General features: G+C 34.7%; 1 protein-coding gene across 12 annotated transcripts in view; it reads left to right on the top strand.

The window, feature by feature from the left end:
* The window catches only part of ptprk (protein tyrosine phosphatase receptor type K), a 242,058-nt gene that overhangs the window by 207,582 nt on the left and 14,252 nt on the right, over positions 1 to 20,224 (top strand). For 3 of the 12 annotated variants that reach the window (XM_088626868.1, XM_088626866.1, XM_088626878.1), the window contains exons 14-18: positions 2,424 to 2,562; positions 6,551 to 6,580; positions 9,562 to 9,722; positions 10,711 to 10,746; positions 15,807 to 15,991. In XM_088626868.1, the coding sequence (XP_088482994.1) occupies positions 2,424 to 2,562; positions 6,551 to 6,580; positions 9,562 to 9,722; positions 10,711 to 10,746; positions 15,807 to 15,991 (551 nt within the window). The remainder of the gene's footprint in view (positions 1 to 2,423; positions 2,563 to 6,550; positions 6,581 to 9,561; positions 9,723 to 10,710; positions 10,747 to 15,806; positions 15,992 to 20,224) is intronic. The other 9 variants (XM_088626869.1, XM_088626867.1, XM_088626873.1 and 6 more) reach the window with 6 other exon arrangements.

Here is a 20,224-nt window from a genome sequence, read left to right as displayed (position 1 = left end):
TCTCCATTTTGGAGAAATTGATTCAGATTATTGCAGGTAAGGAATAGGTGTCCTTTGCTTCCTTTTTCTGATATATATATAGATGTTTAGAAGAAGTTGGATTAGAGATTTGAATATTAGCGATGAAGACATTTCCTAGACATTTCTTCCAAAAACCTGAATCATTAAATGATTCAGCTAAGGTCCCTTCACACAATGCGTTTTACTCCTTGCAGAGATTCGTACATGAAATACTGTACAGTTTGTCCATAATCCCTTGTCCCTGATTTATAAGCACCTCTTTAAACATTGAGTGTTTCCAGGTGTGGTTTTAGATTTGGAGACTGGTTTCATCTGCCATGTCCACTTTTCAAGATAACATCCCATGCTCATACTGTTCATAATGCTTTTGTGGAATGTTTACTCCAGTCTTGATCTTTCACAGCAGCAAGAATGACTCTGGCTGATTGACCTCTGCTAAAAAGTAGATATTTCACTGGGACTGTTGGCATTCCCCTCCCTTGCATCTTTGGTTCCTGCCTTTATTAGATTTTATTTATGTGGAGCTTTCTATCATCTGAATAAATGAGGCTGGAGAGGACTGCGGGGCTTTTCACTGTACTTCTGCTAAACCTGGGTGATTCCCTGGGTTATCCTGGAAGGGATGGATTTTAAATGACGGCTGTTGGAGTTTCGATTTTGTGCCTTTTTTGCATTCAATTGGTTACGTTCTGATTAAATATAATGTTCACAAAAGTATAAATAGGTCATAAGTGAGAGCAGGTCATTCAGTCCATTTACTTTATTATTATTATTATTTTTTTAATCCTGGGTATCGCCTTCTACAACATGGCTGGGTATCTTACTCCAGACTTGCTCCATAATATAAATTTGATTTTTGTCCCACTTTTGTCATCTTAGTTTGTGTTTCCCTTTTCTGATGTGTTCTCATGCTCATAGTCAGTGTAGGGTATTTATGTAAGGCCCGACATCTCTTCTCTGAACTGATACCAGAGGAGGAATATGGTTTTTGCCACATAATGACCACAATTGTACCAGATATGTAAATTAGTTCTTGTAAAGCGTTGTGCATTTGTTTTTAGAATGCCAATTGATGTAACAGAAGGTTCAACACTTTTAACCATATTACACTATTTGTCATTTGTATTGCTTCCCCTTATTGTGTTGAAATGTAAACGGTGTCAACATACAGTAAACACATTTTTTTCACAGGTAGCTTCTTCAGTTTCCTGTTTTAAATATGATTTCTGTTACCTACACGTGATTCTTTAAACCTGGTCTCCATTAAATGTTTTAAAAAGCCAACAATAGAATTAAAACCCAATATGAATGTTGTAAAAGCAAGAAAATTCCTTCAACTCATTGCTTTCAAAATATGTATTTTACATTTTTAATTTTTGGTAATTGTATGGAATTATGAATGTATAATTTCAGATCTATTAAAACAATACAGAGAAAACACAATTTTGTGGGCAGACATTTAAATTTGGTCTTTTGTAAAATCTCCCTGAGTAGTAAAAAAAAACAGCTGTCAGCAAACTAAGAAATTTTAATTGATTATGAATGCAGTTTATCTTGGAATCAGGATAATTTCATTTCTATGTATTTCTCATTTTAGTTTTTTTTGAATATACCATGCTATCATAATTCAGTATTGAAATAATATCACTATAGAAGTTACTAATAGGAATTAGAGCAGAACTTTTAAACCTGTTGAATACTTGAAGCTTTATGAGAAACTTTTAAACTTTTTAAATACCTAGAGCTTTATGAGATTTATTCAAAAGTTATACTTGTTTTGAGAATTTGTTATGAAAGGTTCTCTTTGTAATGAAAATATGCTTTTCACATTCTGGAATTATGTTATTGCATGGCATACGATCAGCATCTGTCCTGAAGCTCTGTGATAATTCATTGCTTTGAGTTGTGAAATTTCACTTTAAAGGGGCTGTATTGTGCTGCTCAATCTACTAGTCATTTAAGATTTTTATATTCCAATAGGTTTGTATTTGGACAAACTTGTTGAGATTTCTGTCCAATTATGTTTTTTTTTGTGTGTGTTTTCTTGCGCTTTTAATGTAATTGTGCTATGAAAAAGTCATTTGTATTGAGACAATGCATTACTCATTTTGGCAGGTAGCAGCAATGAATTATGATACCCATATTTCATGTGTGATGAACCTAAAAATATGTCTGAGTTAGGGTGCACTCTGTGGTGAACATGACATCAGTGCAAGACAGCTTATTATGGCTTGATGTGTGTACTAAAAATAACTGCAACTAGTAGAGCTTTCAGTATCTGAAATTAGCCAAGATAAGAACTTTTTGTTACATTTATGCTAATGTGCTTTCACATGAGTGAGAGATCCCCCATGTTGACATAATATGCTTTAATATAGAAATTTCTCCCCCAATTTGTTTAGCAGCAGCTACTGAAGAACCTGAGGTCATCCCAGATCCTGCTAAGCAAACCGACAGAGTGGTGAAAATTGCAGGCATCAGTGCCGGAGTCCTTGTTTTCATTCTTCTGCTTCTTGTTGTCATACTGATTGTCAAGAAGAGGTAAGTCGATCTCAGCAATAGGTGATAAAGAGTACTGATGAAGAGTACAAATATGTAACACATTCTTTACATTCTTTTGCACACAATCTGCTCAACGGTTTGTGCATTTCACAATGACATTTAAAACACAATTAGGAAAACATTTTCCTAATAGATTTTTGGAAGTGGTCCTATTAATCTTTTTGCATTTCACAAATGAGTTTCCGGTCTCTGTTCGGAAAGATATTTAAACATACAGAATATTATTTCATTCCAATGTTCCTGATTTAACAAGTGCAAACAGTATGCTTGATCACATTCTAGTTTGTATTATCTATATTGTTGTAGAACAGTTTTTACAGTGAGCAATGGTTCCATCTTCTGATCAGTGTACAGTATTGCAGGTTTTAAAAAACGAATTATTTGGTATCTTAATTAATTTATTTAAAGTGATGATCATGTAGATGTGTTGAAATACACAAACGTTGTGTATATATATATGCAGCAACATCTAATAATTATAGAATATTCCCTGTTTCTTTGTATGTCCGTATGTTCTACATGTATATACATGTATTATAACGGATATCCCTGTACATGTATTACAGGGAACACATTTTAGAATTTATGGTGTATGTAAAGAGCACACAGATCCTATGAAATTTTAAGATAGAAAATTAAGCATCTCTCACCCTTTCACAATGCTGTTTGGAATAGCTTCTTAAATTATTTTGTACTTCTATTTTGACTTTCTCTGTGCAAAAGCCACAATTGTAAGCCTCTTTGGATTGTTCTACCTCCCTCAGCATTTGAAACAGTGACCTAATTCATATTTATTTTGTTGTTTATGCATAAATACACAAAAAATGTTAGGAGTCCTTATACAAAATAGTAGCTGAATATATTGTCTTATATCCAATTGGGAAAAAAATACCTGACTTAGTATTTCTCTTTCACAATTATAGCTCAAGGTTGCCAAAATCAAGAAAATTCAAATTATACTATTCAAATATTTCAGATTTAAAGCTCGTAAATCATGCTCAGCATGTTGTAATACACACAGTTAGGAAGCCAGGAGGGAGTGATAGACATTATTGACAAAAAGGAAAAGCACAGACATGATTAAATATATGTAGAGCTTTACAGAGCTAATTTGTGACTGAACAGAAAGCAAATCAGACAGGCATTCTCTGCTGACAAGAAGAAATATTTTCAAATTTATCTTAATTGGCAGAATAGTCTTGGAGACTCCTAGATTGTTCTGCCAATTAGGAATCATTTAACACTCCTTTTGCTCATTTGGTAAATGCTACACCTTAATTCCCCTTCTGTGTGTCTTTTTGCTTACTTGCATTTTAATGTAAACATCCACATGCTATTCAAAGCCCTTCTCTCTTTCATACTTGTTGCTTATGGTTTGTTTTACCCTTTTTACCATGCTCATGTAACCCGTATGGTAATGTTTCTCAACTCTAATCCAAGGGATCCTGCAATGGTGCAGATTCTTGCTTCACCCAGCATTCATTAATCGTAGATGTTTTCCTGTCTTGCTTTGCATTTTAGAAACTGCATTTCTGGACACTAATTTCAACTGTGGGAATTATATATTCATTTATTTTCAAAATAAATTGTTGATAACTTAAAACCCGAGTGGTCTTCAAAATCGGGATTGTTAAATATGTAATATGTAAATAAACACTGAAATCAAAGTTTGCTTTATTGAGCAGATTAAATACCAAGTGGTTTGTATCAGAATGTTCATTAGTCACTTCTCTCTGTTGCCAGCTTGAAAGATATACTCAAGATTTGCTTTCATCATAGTCTTATCCGTCACCCACGGGGCTAAAAGACAAACAATAGGAAGCCTTAAATAAATGCAGTACATTTATGAACTTCACTTTCAGTTTTAAGCAACATTGCAGGCTGGGTGAGCTGTTTTGATTAAGATTATGAAAACACAATTAGGATTGTGAGAATACACACCTCAGGCTGCCCTTGGTTCTGTATTTGTAAGAGAGTCTTAAAGCAATAGAGGCACATAGACACCACTACAAACATAGTTTGGAGCACGCTGAGGAACAAACAGGTTTGCTCTGTTGATAAATTTGCCTCATTATTTTGCCACAGATTTCCACAAGGTGGGTTTGCATAATTTTTTCAATTATTAGATTACATTTAACTGTATAAGGTGCTCACCCACCTTATACAGTTAAATGTAATCTAATAATTGAAAAAATTATGCAAACTCAAATGTACTGTATTTAGACATATCAAATCATGCGCTGTCTGAGCCCCTGTTTTAGTTTACTACTTTAATGGATTTGTGTAAACATGTATGACTTCTAGTTTTTATTCTTATCTAAAAGATTACGAGGAGGAATCCATATGGTCGTGGTAATTTTGTTTAAAATGTGCATACATTTTCTTATCGGTACTGTAATTCTGAAAGAAAATAGTGTGTTTTGTTTTTTTTGTGTGTGGTGATAAAAGTTTGTGGTAGCTTTACATTGCAGATTAACAGGATTTACTGACAGTATACAGTACATGCCTTTTTAGCACAGACATGCAAAGTTTAACACACATTTTTGTGCATTTAGTTTTGTCCTTTACTTACTGTCCTTTGGTTTGGCTGGCAAGACATTTTTCCATCTAATGCATTTCATATAAATCTTTTCCTTAAGTTTTTGTTGAGATTATATAGAGGTATCTTTTAAAATTTTGGATTGTTTCCTAGCTTGCTTTTTTGTCTCTTGGTTACGAAACTGTGGGGGAAATTGGTGGTAATGAGACTTAAGCCAATAATCATGTTGGAATGGAATAAAATGTTGTATTGAATAGAAGTTGATATTTCCTGGAATCAAATACCCAAGAGTTTCTGTGCGTATTAAAAAAAAAACTGCCTGAAAATGAACAAGAAAAGTGTATTTATCATGGTGTTGGTCATTGTTTTAACATCAGGAAATGATTATAACTGCATGTGGATGATAAAAAAAATGCTGTAATGTGTTGGCTACACAAATTCAAGCTTTCTGTGTATCTTTGCTCTCTGTGACGTCTGGTTCCTATCCTTTGATTTTTAGCTATCAAAGGATAGCTATCCTGTGAAAAGTAATTAAAGGATATTTTAAGTTTACATAACTTGATTTATGCTTTGAGAATCTAAGAAAAGTTACAGATAAGAAGAATCCATTCAGACCATCTAGCTTGTTCATTTACTAGTACCTAATTATGTGGAGGATCGCATGTGAAACTTTGATTTGTATGAATTTCATTTTTATACCAGGAGTGTAATACAGGATCTTCCAAGCTTTAAAATGAACTGCTTTGTGTACTAGATGTTGCATTTACCTGTTAAGAGCCATTTGCAAAGTTCAGAAGCACTCAGAGTATGGCATTTGATTTCTATGGCTTTTGCCAGTAGCCATAAACAAGGTACATATGCTAACAATTGTAGAGTACTTTTATAAAATATGTTTAGGTAGATTTTCAAAACCTCAGTTAAAAGACCAATACAACAGCCAATATTTAACTCAGAAGATACTGCATCTTTAAAATGTTTGTTGTGGTTATTTTTGTTTTCTACTATATGTCTCTTTATTTTTTAAATGCTAAGAATAATATTCATATCTACTGTATCCATGCAACTGTGTATGTCAGGGCCCAAAACTGTCATTATAAAAATAGGATTAAGATTACAAATTGTTTACACAATTACAACCTAATGCATGATTGTAACACTTAATTTTTACCTGCCCTTAAATGACGGAATTGAAATATAACTTGCATGCAATTGTCTCTAGTGATTTGCTGCACAACAGGATTGTAAAATTAGAAGCTTAATTGCACGCAATTCAGGATTAAGAACTGCATGAAGGAATTGAAATGCTTACTAAAACGAAAGAATGCTAAATGGTTATTAACTCACGTTTTCTGCTTTGTTGATATAACTGATTCACACTCTGCATTCGTCAATAATTCTTTATTCTGCTGTCTCTGATTTGCTTGCCAGGAGGAGCTACTATTCTTACTCATATTACCTGTAAGTAGAAAACGGGAGCATGTCTCTTTTAAGTACTGTACGTTATTTTAAAGATGCAGTATCCTTTTTTCAAGTCAAAACACAAATCACTCAGACTAATTCCGTTATACCATTGAACAGATCAAACACTTGTTAGAATAAAATCAGAAATTTTGGCGTTAATGTTTGAAAAAAGAATGCTGCACTTTATTTGCCTGATTGTGTGTGTATGCAGGTAAAAGACTAATTTTTTGCTTTCACAAGTCAACATATGTGGGTGCATTATAGTGGAAGAATTAATTAAAATTCAAAACTTAAAAAGACTGCAAGTTCTTATATGTTTTTCTCAAAATTTTTAGCCTAAATACTGTGATGTTTTTAACCCTTCTTCAGAAATACCTTTCATAAATGCAATAACTGGGTGATTGCAAGTATGCTTGGAGTATATACTGTATAGTTTTTCAAACTGGAGCTGTGTCCTCTTCTCCATGCTGCTCATTTTAAATATCTCACCACTGTTTCTAAGATTCTGGTTTTCTAAATATCAAAGAGATTTGATAGTGCTTGGGTTTTTTTTTAATATACTGTTTATAAAGTAAACATACAGATCATAACCACAACTTCTCTCTCAATTTTCCTGTTTGTGAGATGAACTGTAATAGGACTACATGCCAGCTGTAAAGATATTGAATTTAATTTCTAAGAAACAAATTCGCTGGGTACTCCACTTTCCTCCCACTTCCCAGAACAGTTGAAAACATCAACGTTCATGCCAACTATTCATGCAGTACTACAGTATATGTCTTTATATAGAATAACATTTCGGAATATACATAATATTTCATGAAGCCAGTTGTGTTTTATGAGATGCATTCAAACAATTATTCAGTTCTGAATTGAGAATTGGAAAATGAATCATTCTTGTTGAAATAAACATTCTTATGTATTTGTGGAGTTGACTTCAGTTTCCCCTTCTTTTAGTTAGAGCAGTAGTGCAGAGTTCTGGGTTCTGGACTCAGCTGGAAGGCTGGGGGTCCAGGTGCTGAGTCAGGCACTGCTATTGTACCTTTGAGTGAGGTTATGTACTTACTGTAGATGGCAGTGTCAGTGAAATAAATCAGGAAATCGGGTAAATAAAGAAGAAATTACTTCCACAGTTGAATTAAGGGGAAAGTTTAGAAAAGGAACACAGTGGAATACAACCAGTAGCAGGACCATATCCAGAGCAGGACAATAAGGGTCAAAAGAGAACCAAATTGGGGACTCCAGTCAACTAACATTTTTGGGAAGTGGGAGGAAAATGGAGAACCCAGAGAAAACCACCACAAACCTGGGTAGAACATGCAAACTCCACACATGATGCATCTCGGTCCATGTTTGATCCCAAGAGCTGTGTAGAAGCAGTCTGCTACCACACAATGAACATTTATTTCTTTGTCACTTTTCAAATTATGTATAAAATCACACATGACATACGAAATGTATGAAATTGTATGGAAGACATAAGAAATGTATGAAATTGTATGGAAGACATAAGAAATGTATGAAATTTTATAGAACCAGTACATGCCATTTAAAATAATGGATTATTGAGGAGATAGCCTCTCAAACTAGAAGGGTTAGTCACTCATTCTAGTTCTAATTCAGTTCTTTGCTAGTAAAATATTTGTCAGCGCTTTAAACTGCTTACTTTATCAGTTGAATCTGCCTTACATACATTACTATTTCTTTCTGATTCTGCTTTTTAATTTTCTGGTAAATTAAGAGAGCAGATTGATTTTTAACTGACATTTTATGGGGCCAATATAAAAATTTAAATAATTTAGGAATTTTAAGAAAAAAATATTTTTTTGAATTGTAATTAAATGGGTCTGTTTCTACTTTAATACAGTAATGCTTCTTTATTGTTAATCTAAATTTCCAGATGGAAAAGCAGAATTTCCTGCATCCAGCAGATAATTGGTTTTGTAATATAGGATGAAATTAAGCTGTTTTGCTTCATTTCCTGTTGAACATCCATCTAGCTGCTTTTTAATGCAGAGAAGAGTATTTTACAATATTTTCACCTCATTATTACGACTATTGAATACATTTTTATATACCATGCTGTATTCATGCTCATGTTCTGATATTTATAAAAGTCTTAATACAGAAAAATCCACAAACTTGATTTAACTTTAAGTGAATTTAAACATCTATGTTACAATATCACAGGCCTCCACAGTATTTAGAATGTTGTGCATTTAGACAGACCCCTGACTAATCTTTGGTAGTAACTGACATGTCACTTGCATGTTGAGGGTAGTGCCTTTTTTCTTAGATTTTTTTTGATTGATGAAAGTGTTGATTTAGAGTGTTCCACCAAGAGAACTCTACTCATCATGATACTATTTAGATACATTACACATTAAAGTGTAATTAGATATGCTGGATGAATAGTTATATCCACTTAAGGACTTTAAAGTCATTAGAGACACATGTTCTCCAAAATACCTCAATTAAAAAGGCTAAAAAATAGTCCTGAAACCAATTTATTTTATTAAACTAAATCTATATACATTATATTTTAAATATCCAGTTGCACAGTGTTAAGTCCTGCTCCTGAATGTGTTATACAATTTACTTTTTATGAAGTATTAGGTATCTAGTTTCTTTCAGAACTAGCTTCATCTGAGTGAATGGGATCAGCAGCATTGTTACAGGAAATGAGGCCTTGTGGTTTTGAAGTTTGGATTGAGCAAACAAAAGAGTTTGCTTTCAAAGCAGGTTATTGTGTGAGCCCTTGAGGCTAAATGTACTGCTGAAATTACAGCTGTCTCTTAGCAAAATCAAAGTTTCATACATGTGTGTGTGATATCGTTTGATATCAGTTACTTTTCATAGCTGGTGTGAAATAGTTTACTAAACAAAATAAAGAATCATTTTATTTTCTTTAATTGATTGCAAAGTGTATGTGAAAGTGTGTCACAACGTTGTACTGAATCTGCTTTTATAAATTGTAGGAAACTTGCCAAGAAGAGAAAGGATGCCATCGGCAACACACGCCAGGAGATGACACATATGGTCAATGCGATGGACAGGAGTTATGCTGACCAGAGTACGCTTCATGCAGAGGATCCCTTGTCTGTCACCTTCATGGACTCACATAACTTCAGCAATAGGTGTAAGTATCAGGAAAGTTCAAATCCATAATACACTTGACATTAGATACTTGTGAGAAAGCATACTGTGGTGTATTCGTACCAAACAGTGGGCAGACACTCAGCCTCAAGAGACATGTTCTTAATGCAAATGCCTTAAGCAGAGGTTTTAACTTGCAGTTGGGTATTCCCCCCCCCCCCCCCATTATATATGGATGATGTTTCAGATGATTTAATTACAGTCTATAGTGTATTATGATGTTGTCACGTGAGGTACTGTTTATATATGAGAACTATCAAAGGAGTCAAAGTAAAAAAGGTGTAATTCTGTGAAATGTGTTTCTGCAAGAATAACTTAGTTCTTATCCATAATGTGTTCAACAGAAATTAGTCTTTGTTCAGTGTAAAACAATAAATATTCAATTGCTGTGCTTTGTCGTAATACTGTTTTGTCCATGCTTCTTTGGAAATCAGTAATTGTCTGGTAAAGTAATGTTATGAGTGTGCAGGTTATGGGACTGTAAAACTAAGCACTTTGGAACATATATCACAAACCCACACAATGCATCTTGAACGAAAGGCAGCTGAAAAATTTCACAGAATTCAAACCTTAAATATTAAAAGATAGAAATCACATGATTCTGCCTAGTTCCTTTGGTTTGTTGACAGTTTTTTAAGCCATTTCTCATTCATTTCATAATCATAGTTTACAGCAATGGAAGCCAATTAGATCATTGAGATGATGCATACAAAGTATAGCAAGATGTATAAATGTTGAATTAAATATTGTAAATAAAGTAGAATGAAACTTAGATATTGGTAATATGTTCTGAGTAGTTGCTTCAGGATGTAAAAGTAATAGTTTTTGTCATTTTCCTTTGAAAACTCCTTATCTGTCTTCAGTGCTAGAAAATTGGCTTTATTTTGCCCGAAACTCTTTAGCGTGTGCTTGACTGTTCTTCAAGACACAGAAGGTAAACTGCTTTCTTCATGAGCTTTATTTTCCCACAGTGCCCAATGATCCACTTGTGCCGACTGCTGTGCTAGGTGAGGACCTAGTCCTTTGTCATCAGTCCCTGCATGGCTTGTGTTTGGTTGTGTGCAAGTTTGTTCCACAAAATGTCACTTTGTTGCAGTAGTAGAGAGAATGGAGTGGAAGAGCTGTCTTTTCTGCATACTATTATGAACATAGGTATTTTCGCACCGTAATGTGAACAAATTGACTGTACTATTTTCAGAGAGAAATTTTAATTTTATTCCAAAAGTATCCATAATAGGAGATTCCAGATCTCTTTTTCCAAAACTGGAGCACTGTCATTTCCCCTGTAAGACAGTGACCAGAGACTTTTGGAACAGATCCAAGTGAATTTTGCTATTGGACTGAAACCCTTTAAATGCATCTAGGCCAGAAACATATTTAAAACAGACACGTTGAAAACTGAGATTTACCTTCATTTACATTTTCAAATTTCTGTTGGAAATATATATTTTTAATGGAAGTAGTTTAAAATAAAAATTCACAGCAATTTTCACAGAGATTACATCTGAGCTGTATTATATTCTGAAAGAAATGTAGTTATATTTTCAAGTAGGTTTAGTGTGTTCTATGTTTCTACTTTTGCTATTTTTTCTATTTAAAAATGTGTTAAAAGTCCAAGATCTAAAACAGAAAAGAAGTACATAAGAATGTTTACAAACCATATAAGATTTGACCCATTTAGATTTTTAGTAGCTGATCTGAGAATCTCATCCAACCTCTTATTGAAAGAAACCTGTTTAAACAACATGGCTAGGCAGCTTGTTCAACATACCCACATTTCTTTTCATAAAGATTTACCTCCTGTTCCAAGTTTTAAATTCATTTCCCTGTAGTTTCCACTTGTATCATCTCGTTCCTATTTCAGTGTTGATTTTAAAGAAGCCCATTGGGTTTGAGGATATTGAATAATTGAATCTTATCTCCTCATAGTATTCTCAGTTTAGGACTCTGAGTTTTTTTATGTTTTAAGGAATGTATAAAACTCCTTTGAGAATGCAGCAACTCTTCTCTGGATTGATTCCAACACAGCAATATCTTGTGTGCCATGATGACCAAAACATTACACAGTATGAATGACTAATAGAATCCTGCTGCTTATTTACATATCAGCTTATTTACACATCATATTTACATTTTTGTTAATTTCTACATGAAGAATAAGGATATATTGGAGTTAAAAGACTCTCAGGGGCTACATTTTTTGTAGAATATTCTTATACATATTATTATGGTAATTTGTAAATTGAATTTCGTAGGAGTAATTAAGATAAAATAAAATATCTGTATAGTGAGTACAGACATCTGAAGAAAAATGTATGAAAAGGTACATTTTTAACTTTTTGCAATAATTTTAACTTGGTAAAAGGATTAGATTTAAACTTCTTAGTCTACGATTTTTGGACTCATCATGAAACTGAAGTGTAGGAAGAGCTTCATTCAGTTAGTGCAAAGTGTAGGTTTTGGCATTGATTTGACTATTGATTTGGGCAGTCAAGCAATGTAACTGCAAAACACTAGGAAAATAAAAAGAAGTGTGGTGCCCTCATTTTAATTTTACAAACTGTTGTGAAACTGTTTGAATTTATGAACTGTGTTACATCTGTCTTTGTTATGGTATAAATGTAAATGCAGTGAAACAAGAGGTTGATTCTTTAAAGTTTTGTTCATTTTAAAATACATGTGCGGCACTCACACATTTCATTTAAATGTTAAGTAATTGCCGTTATCTGCTAATCCATCTCATAATCATTCTTAGTAACAGTAAAAGGAATGTAAAATATCTTAACTTCTGCCTACAATTGTTCTGTTTCCTTTGCTGCCTCGTTTGTAAAAGTGCCGATAACTGGTAAGTCTGCTTTATAGACATAAATGAATCCTTGTTTTGTTTTTGTTCTTTTAATGTCTGGGAAATAGCTGCATAGTGCTTAACATTGCAATTGCACTTTCTGTTCCAGAAACTGACTTTGAGTTATATGAGGGATAAGTGATTCTGTTATAACTAATAGATAATCTATTTTGTGTTCAGCTGCACAAAAAATCTTCCTTATGTCTTGGATTTCATATGCATGTATAAACATTTTTTATGGATTTCATGAATCCATTCAGGCATGGGTCACTTGGGCATAGGAGTGAATTGTTCACTCTTTCCTGTAGTAAATGCCATTTAGTAATCAGTGGTGATGTTGGTGTGTGCCAGATGGCCACATTCCTGATCAAATTCTGATCTGATATGCATCAGAAAGTACAGTCACTTAGTAAAGAAAGGAAACTATAAACTGCATGACTCATGGAGATAACACCGTTTTCTGTAGGCCAAAATGGTGAGGAGGCTTAAGTTCTTAAGTGACTCAAATGTATTCCATCTTCCAGTCTTTCAGTGTTTTGTTGAGGAGAACTTCACTTGAAGAGCATTTTTTTAGATAAGACATTAAAGGCCCCATATGTTTCTTATTAGATAGGTATTGTAGCTCGCCTAGGATAATCACTGTTCTTATTCCAACCTAAGAAATGAGTCTGTTCAGAGAAAACTACTCTTGGCAAGATGTTTTGTGTCTTTGTCTTTAAAACAATAAAGACACACAATGACGACATTCCTTTGCTCCAGGTGTAAGTGTCAGTATTTTTGTGATGACTCAGCCAATGTCCTCTTTGTAGAGTTAGCTAGAGTTACATCTGCTAAATAAAGGCTGCTTCCTGCAAGAAATCTGATTACTTGAGTAGTTTTATCTCATTCAGTTCTTAATTATGCAAGTAGTATACACTTTATTTTAAGTAAATTCTAAAACTTTAGAAAGTGTTCTTTACTAATGATGTAAAACAGCTTTAGAATTGTTTTAACTTATTACTGGTAAACATGAAATTCTTATTAGTGTCTATCAGTTCTCTTCAGTTCTGAGATTATGAAGTGGAATTTAATTTTAGGTGTTTATTTTAAGGGAAGAACTCTTAGATTATCTACTTGCAGCTTTCTTTGGCTGGAGGGTTTCTTTTTAAGAATTTTTGGAAGAATGCCTAATGTAAATAAAAAATAATCCTGAATTCTATTAGTACTTTATGCATAGTTAGGTCTATTATTACAGTAGTTCTCCATGTATTAAAAGGTTAACAGGTCTATTAAGTTTCATTGTACACTGTAGTAGACTTGTATTGGGGACACATTGGGAACCACCTGCAGTCCCTGGACCCTATTATTATGATTAAATATAGAAATATTTCATGTTTCTCCAGTGAAAATTAAAGTGGGAAGAAAATGTTAGTGAATTAATAGGAAGCTCTGCTGGGAAACAGGTTTCAGATGCGTTTTACAGTTTTTCTTGTTTTGCAAGATTTTTCTCGATCATAGCAGTTTAAGGTGTGCAGTTACAGTAGAGAAATTGCACGTGGAGGTTTTTAAGGAAGGTTATTTACATGTACACTAAACAAGCAGCTCATTGCTACTGAAACTGTTCCTTGTATTATTGTAGCATACCTTTCCCCAAATGACTAAAAAAGTGCTTAAGACATAGGAGGGAACCACCTCATTTACTATTGAACTGCATCATCTACCATTATGTTCCACTAGCCCTGTGACACAACACGCCAGGTGGAAAAAGTGAAAAAGTACTTCATTAAATGGGAAATATACAGTAGGTAGACCAGATTGAGAAAGCTCAAAGTAGAATTTTTCCAGGTCTCCAAGGTTATGTCCTACTGTCAATAACTGTATTTTACAAAATCAGGCTTGAAGGTGGTATTTCAGCTGTAAGAGTAGTTTCCTATGTAGACATTGCAAAATAAAGATGCCATTCAGCCCATCTTCCTTGTTTGGTTGCTAGTTAACCAATAAATGTCCTCAGTTAGACAAATTGTACTCTGTGGTACAGATATTGCTAATATGAGGCTTGGTGATATGACTAGCAAACTGTGTGCAAGACACCCCAAGTTGCAGAATATAACTTGCCGAGCATTATTGGGGTAGATGTTGGATTACTTACCATGGATCCTTTTGGCTCTTGGTGCAATAGTGATTCCTTGCCTTACCTGGAGAATGCAGGTTTGCAGTGATGCCAGTAAGAGAAAAAGTGCTTCTTCAATCAATGCAAGCTGTCTTGTCAGTCTCTGAAATTTTCAACATATCAAACAATAAATGGCTCTAATGGCCTATGCATACTCCCTCTCTTCTGCACAAAAAAGAATAGCTTGCTGCAGAGCACAATCTCAGACCATTTGGTGATTCCTTATGCAGAATACATGTAAAATACAAAATAGTCAATTTCATTTTTTTTAAATACACTTCGATTTGTGGAAATGGCATGAATGCATATAGACTTATAAGTGTTTACAAGGTTTATATTTAACTTGTTTAATTTTTTCATGTATGAGAAGTTCCCAGTGTATTTCCTTTCAAGGCAGTACGATATCTGTTCACATTATTTTTATGTCATGTAGAATTCCACAGTCTTGCCAGCTTCACATATTCATCATTGATTGTGTTGACTGTAACCAGATGTCAGCATGTTGTTGTAACGGGGCAAATGCACTAAAAATGGAAGAGATCAAAACAAGTGTATCTCAAACGCTGTTAAACTTTAAGGTAGTTATAAGTTTTCTAAATTATCTTTGAATATTTGTGGTTTGCTAATGTCATGCAGCAGAAAGGTATTCAATTGAATAATATAAGTCTTTTAAAAACACATTTCCCAATGAGCAAACAGTTCATGTTTTCTAGTAAATTCACTAATTTAAGATGCAGGTTGGCTGTTTTTAAAACTGCAATTACTGTATATAGAGAACATACTGAATTTGTTTTTTTTGCTCACAAATATTTGACAGACCTGCCTGATAGATTTATCTGCATTATTACTTTATGCTGCATTATTACTATTTTTATACTAGTAGTGTTGGTAACAGTAGTTAGGATAATACTAGAAATAATCAATTTGTCCATTGGTATAGTTTCTCATTTGAGGATTGCTATGAATAAAGAAGAAAAGAAAAGGGCTTTATAACAATGATGGGGGAACATCTGAGGAAAATGAATACAAATATTTTGCCCTTGGTATTTATGTGATTTTTTCCCTTGTTGTAGATGAAAACCACACTGCAGCAGCAGAGTCCAGTAGGTTGCTGGATGTGCCCCGCTATCACTGCGAAGGGACAGAGTCACCTTATCAGACAGGACAGCTACATCCGGCCATCAGGGTGGCTGATTTGCTACAGCACATTAATTTGATGAAGACATCTGACAGCTATGGATTCAAAGAAGAATACGAGGTTAGTTCTGCAATCATACCCAGATTTCAGGAACTATTTCTTGTTCTTATCTCTTATTTCCCACTGTTATTATAATCAACTAGGACATGTTTCTGTCTTGACAGAATATCGTGAAGCTTAAAATAAATCAATTTGACAACTTTTTGTTTAAATTTCTATCGGAGTTTTGAATTTTCCTTTCAATTTCAATGCAGCAATAGTATAGAGTTTGTGAATGTTGTGAAGCCGAAATATTTTTTGCAGTATGCTTTTCTCAGACTCCATGGGATGCACTGGACAACGATTCTTTTTATTCATACATCTGCTCAGAAGCATTAAGCCTGCAACAAATGTTTTCAATATTCATTTGTTTTGTTTTTTAGCTCTTAATATAGATAGTACACTTTTGAATGTTTAGATTTATTTGATTCCAAGTAAGGTTAAGCCTTTGAATAAGCGGTCACATTTCTTGTAATGAAAGTTAGTTTCCATTCAACACATGGTAATCAGTGTTTTTCTTGTGGATTAGCACCGCAACTCAAGTCATACAAGTGTAAATGGGTGCATTTCCTGTAAGCAGGCTCTCTGTGTGCAGCAACTGCAAAGATAGCTCTAGCACGTGATAACCCTCTCAATTTAAATACATCTGCTTTTCTCAGTTTTTTTAGAATTTAATGTTCACCATGCAAATTAACCATAATTCCCATTTTACGATGTCTCTCTTTACGAATGTCATATATATATACTTGCTGTTGCAGCAGTATACTGAGCATCAGATGAAAATTATCCCTTTATGCATTTTTGTTCTTAGAAAGTATAGTGATTTGTGATCCTGATTAAATGTTTCAGGTGGGTAGCTGTGTCAGCATGCGTAGTCTGCAAAGGAACAATAGGTTTATTGTTAGGTTTATTGCCTCATACCTGAAGAAGGATCCATGGCCAAAACATTGTGTTTTCTTTCTTCTCTTTTCAGCATGGAATAAATTAATTAAATGTGTTTGGTGTCATTTTGATTGATTAATCATTAATAGCTAACTAAGTTACACCCAAGTGACATTGACTGTTAGAACTTTAGAAAAGTAACAAATGACATCTCACCTGTTTGGTAGTTAGTAGATAATTGATTCTAAGATATCACCCAGACATTGCCTGAAAGGAGCCAGAGTATGAATTCAACAACATGGTTGGGATGCTCATTCAATAATCATACAGACCTCTGGGTAAAAAAAGTGCCCCCTTCTCTCATTTTTACTTGTACTTCTACATAGTTTCCTCTTTTCCTCTGGTTCACGTTTGTGTTCATTTTGAAGAAGTCTCCTGGGTTATCTTTGTGAGTAACTTTGAGGATTTTACATGCTTGCAGTAGGTTCCCTCATAACCATCTCTGTTCAAGACTAAAAAGGTTCAGTTCCTTCAGCCTGTCAGTGTAGAATATTCCAATATGCATGTGTAATAAGCACAAAATTACCTCATTGAAGAAAGAGTTCATTCGGTACAGGTGATGAGGCTTTTTAATCTGTAAAAAGTCAGTTCTGGTTAAAATAAAGAAAATGGAACACATGAAATGAATGTGCCCCACTTATAAGGAGAACAACATCACTGTGTCATTGATATGTTGGAGACTGCACAAATCATCTCAGAAGTACATCTGTGCAGAAGTGCAGAATGATAAGTTAATTGTTGTGAAAACAGGCCATCTAATAAGAGAAAGTGCAGTTGTAATCATCTAAGCAGGTTGCTGCAAAACTCCACTTGGAATGATTGTTGGCTACTTGACTGCATGGCACTACATTGATCAATTGTTGGATCAGCGCTTCTCATTGAGCAGTTTTCCAGGAGGACAATACAAACTATTTGTGTAACTGGCTTTCTTGTGAGATCAGAATGTGATGGTTATGTTATGAATGCCCTACTTATCAGACGTGATCCCCATTGAATTTGAGGGATGGGTTTGAGCAGCATGTGAAGTCTACAACTTGGAGACCAATGAACAGGCATGTGTTTGTTCAAGCTTTCTCAGGAAGAATAGGACAAAATCAAACAAAAAGCAAGCCAGGACACACCCTGAATGAGACACCAGTTCCTTCCAGACTAGTCAGGAAACATAATGACCTGGACATCAACACCTCTCTATGCAGGTGGATTATGGATTTCCTGACAGGCAGACCACAGACTGTGAGGCTAGATGGAAAACTTTCTTCCATGCTGACCATCAATTTAGGCGCCCCTCAGGACTGTGTGCTTAGCCCCTTGCTGTTCTCCTTGTTTACCCATAATCGTATGGCCAGACACAAATCCAATCCCATCTACAAATATGCTGATGACCATCATTGGCCGGATCACTGCTAATAATGAAACAGTCTACACTGATGACTTCAGGAACCTGGTGGAGTGGTCATCGGTTTTAGAAAGCAGGCTGGGGACCACACCCCTGTTCACATCAATGGGGTGGCTGTTGAGATGGTGAGCAGCTTCAAGTTCCTGGGTACCTTCATCGCTAATGATATAACGTGGTCCCAGCATGTAACTGGAGCTACAAAGAAGGCACAACAGCGCCTTTACTTCCTTGGACAGTTACACAAATTTGGTCTTTCAACTGTCCTTACCGCATTTTGCAAGTGCGCTATTGAGAGTGTGCACACTTGTGGTATTACAGTGTGGTTTGGCAGCAGCTGGTTGTCTGACCAGAAGGCGTTACAAGGGGTGATCAAGTCAGCCCAGTCTATCATTGGAGTACAGCTCCCCTCTCTTTCAGACATTTTTGAAACTCGCTGTCTCAGGAGGGAGTGGGATGCCCTTTTAACTGATGTTTAACAAAGTGTGCCTGAAGTATATCTCTTTTAACCAAAGCTGTTCCAGAGAACAAAGAATTCACATGCCTCTAACTACACCATCCACTAAATTCTTGGCAAAATTATTTACAAGTTGGGGTTTATGATTATTTAATTTCCATATTGATTTATCCACCTTTCATTTCTTGATTTTGTAACCTCCTATTTGTCACGTTAACAGTTACTATATGTTCAACATACGGTACAAAGTTGCAAACAATGTATAACTGGAAATACATTGTGTGCTCAACACTGATTGTGTCCGATTATAATTTATTAAGTTTGGCTAAACCATTTATTAAGTTTGGATGGGAGAATTCCATGGAAAACCAATTTGTAGCTGTAAATGGTGGTGGTGGACCAGTAGGGAGCTTCCTTCCTTCATTACAAAAGTTTTCAAACCAATTCTCCAGTAAGGTAACTGATGAGTGAGAACACTGTGCAGTAGGGAATGCTGGTCTTTGTCAGTTTAAAATATTAAACTGAGATCATGGAAACGTGGCCATTAAAGATCATATAATGCTGATAATCTATAAGGATATCAGTCATCCTGTTTTCTCATTCTTCTCCCCCAAATTTGTGAATTTGCTTTTGTGATGAATTTCTCTTGATACTTTGTATTGCTTTTCTTTGGTTGAAGATCACTTTCCCTCATGGACATACAGTAGTACTGTAAGTGTAATGCAAACAAATGACTAAAGTTTAGCAACTTTTGTGCCTAAGTGTGTTATAGGTTGGTTTTTTGTTGTCCACTAGCAGACAAGCTGAAATAATCTCACACAAAAAGAGTTGATATTCTGTTTGCCATTAAAAATCAGCACTGTTTAAGTACTGTGCCCTTCCTCCTGAAACACATTTTGTGTTTGAAGTTGACCGGCCCATGTTCAGGCACTGCTCTCTTTGAAAGAGATTGATGTGCACTCCTTGTTTATTCGACGTGACATTTTAGACAACATTTTACTGTCAAATGCTGAGTTATCATCATGGTGCACTTTTTAAAAACCAACTGCCTTAGTCCAAACCACAAGAAACAGGCCCACAGCATCACGCTATGACCTCTATAATGAATAGCTAGCAGTGCGGAGTTTGAAGTTTTCTCTGAGGTCCATTCTTGGGAAGGTGTGTAATTGATTTTATTCAGTGGGCTTACCTGCCTTTCCTGAATTGTTAGATCATCTTTGATTTTTTTTGCAAATGTGTTCATTTTTTTCTACAAATATTTTCCCATTTCCAAATTGAGATTTTGTTTCCACTTTTTATGCCTATAAATGTATATGCTATCACATTCAAATGTATAGCTCTAAGGAACAACAGTATTACAGAAAACGTTGATAAAAATATGAAGGCAGTTTTGCTTCAGAAGAAGGCCATGCCTCCCAATTTAAATAATCAAGAGCAGCTCATTCCTCAATCATTGATTTTT

The sequence above is a fragment of the Lepisosteus platostomus genome, chromosome 3 (assembly GCF_059453375.1).
Source record: "Lepisosteus platostomus isolate fLepPlt1 chromosome 3, fLepPlt1.hap1, whole genome shotgun sequence".
NCBI classification, from domain to species: Eukaryota; Metazoa; Chordata; class Actinopteri; order Semionotiformes; family Lepisosteidae; genus Lepisosteus; species Lepisosteus platostomus.
Note: the sequence above shows the minus strand (reverse complement) of the source record. Positions and strands in the feature narration are given on the sequence as shown.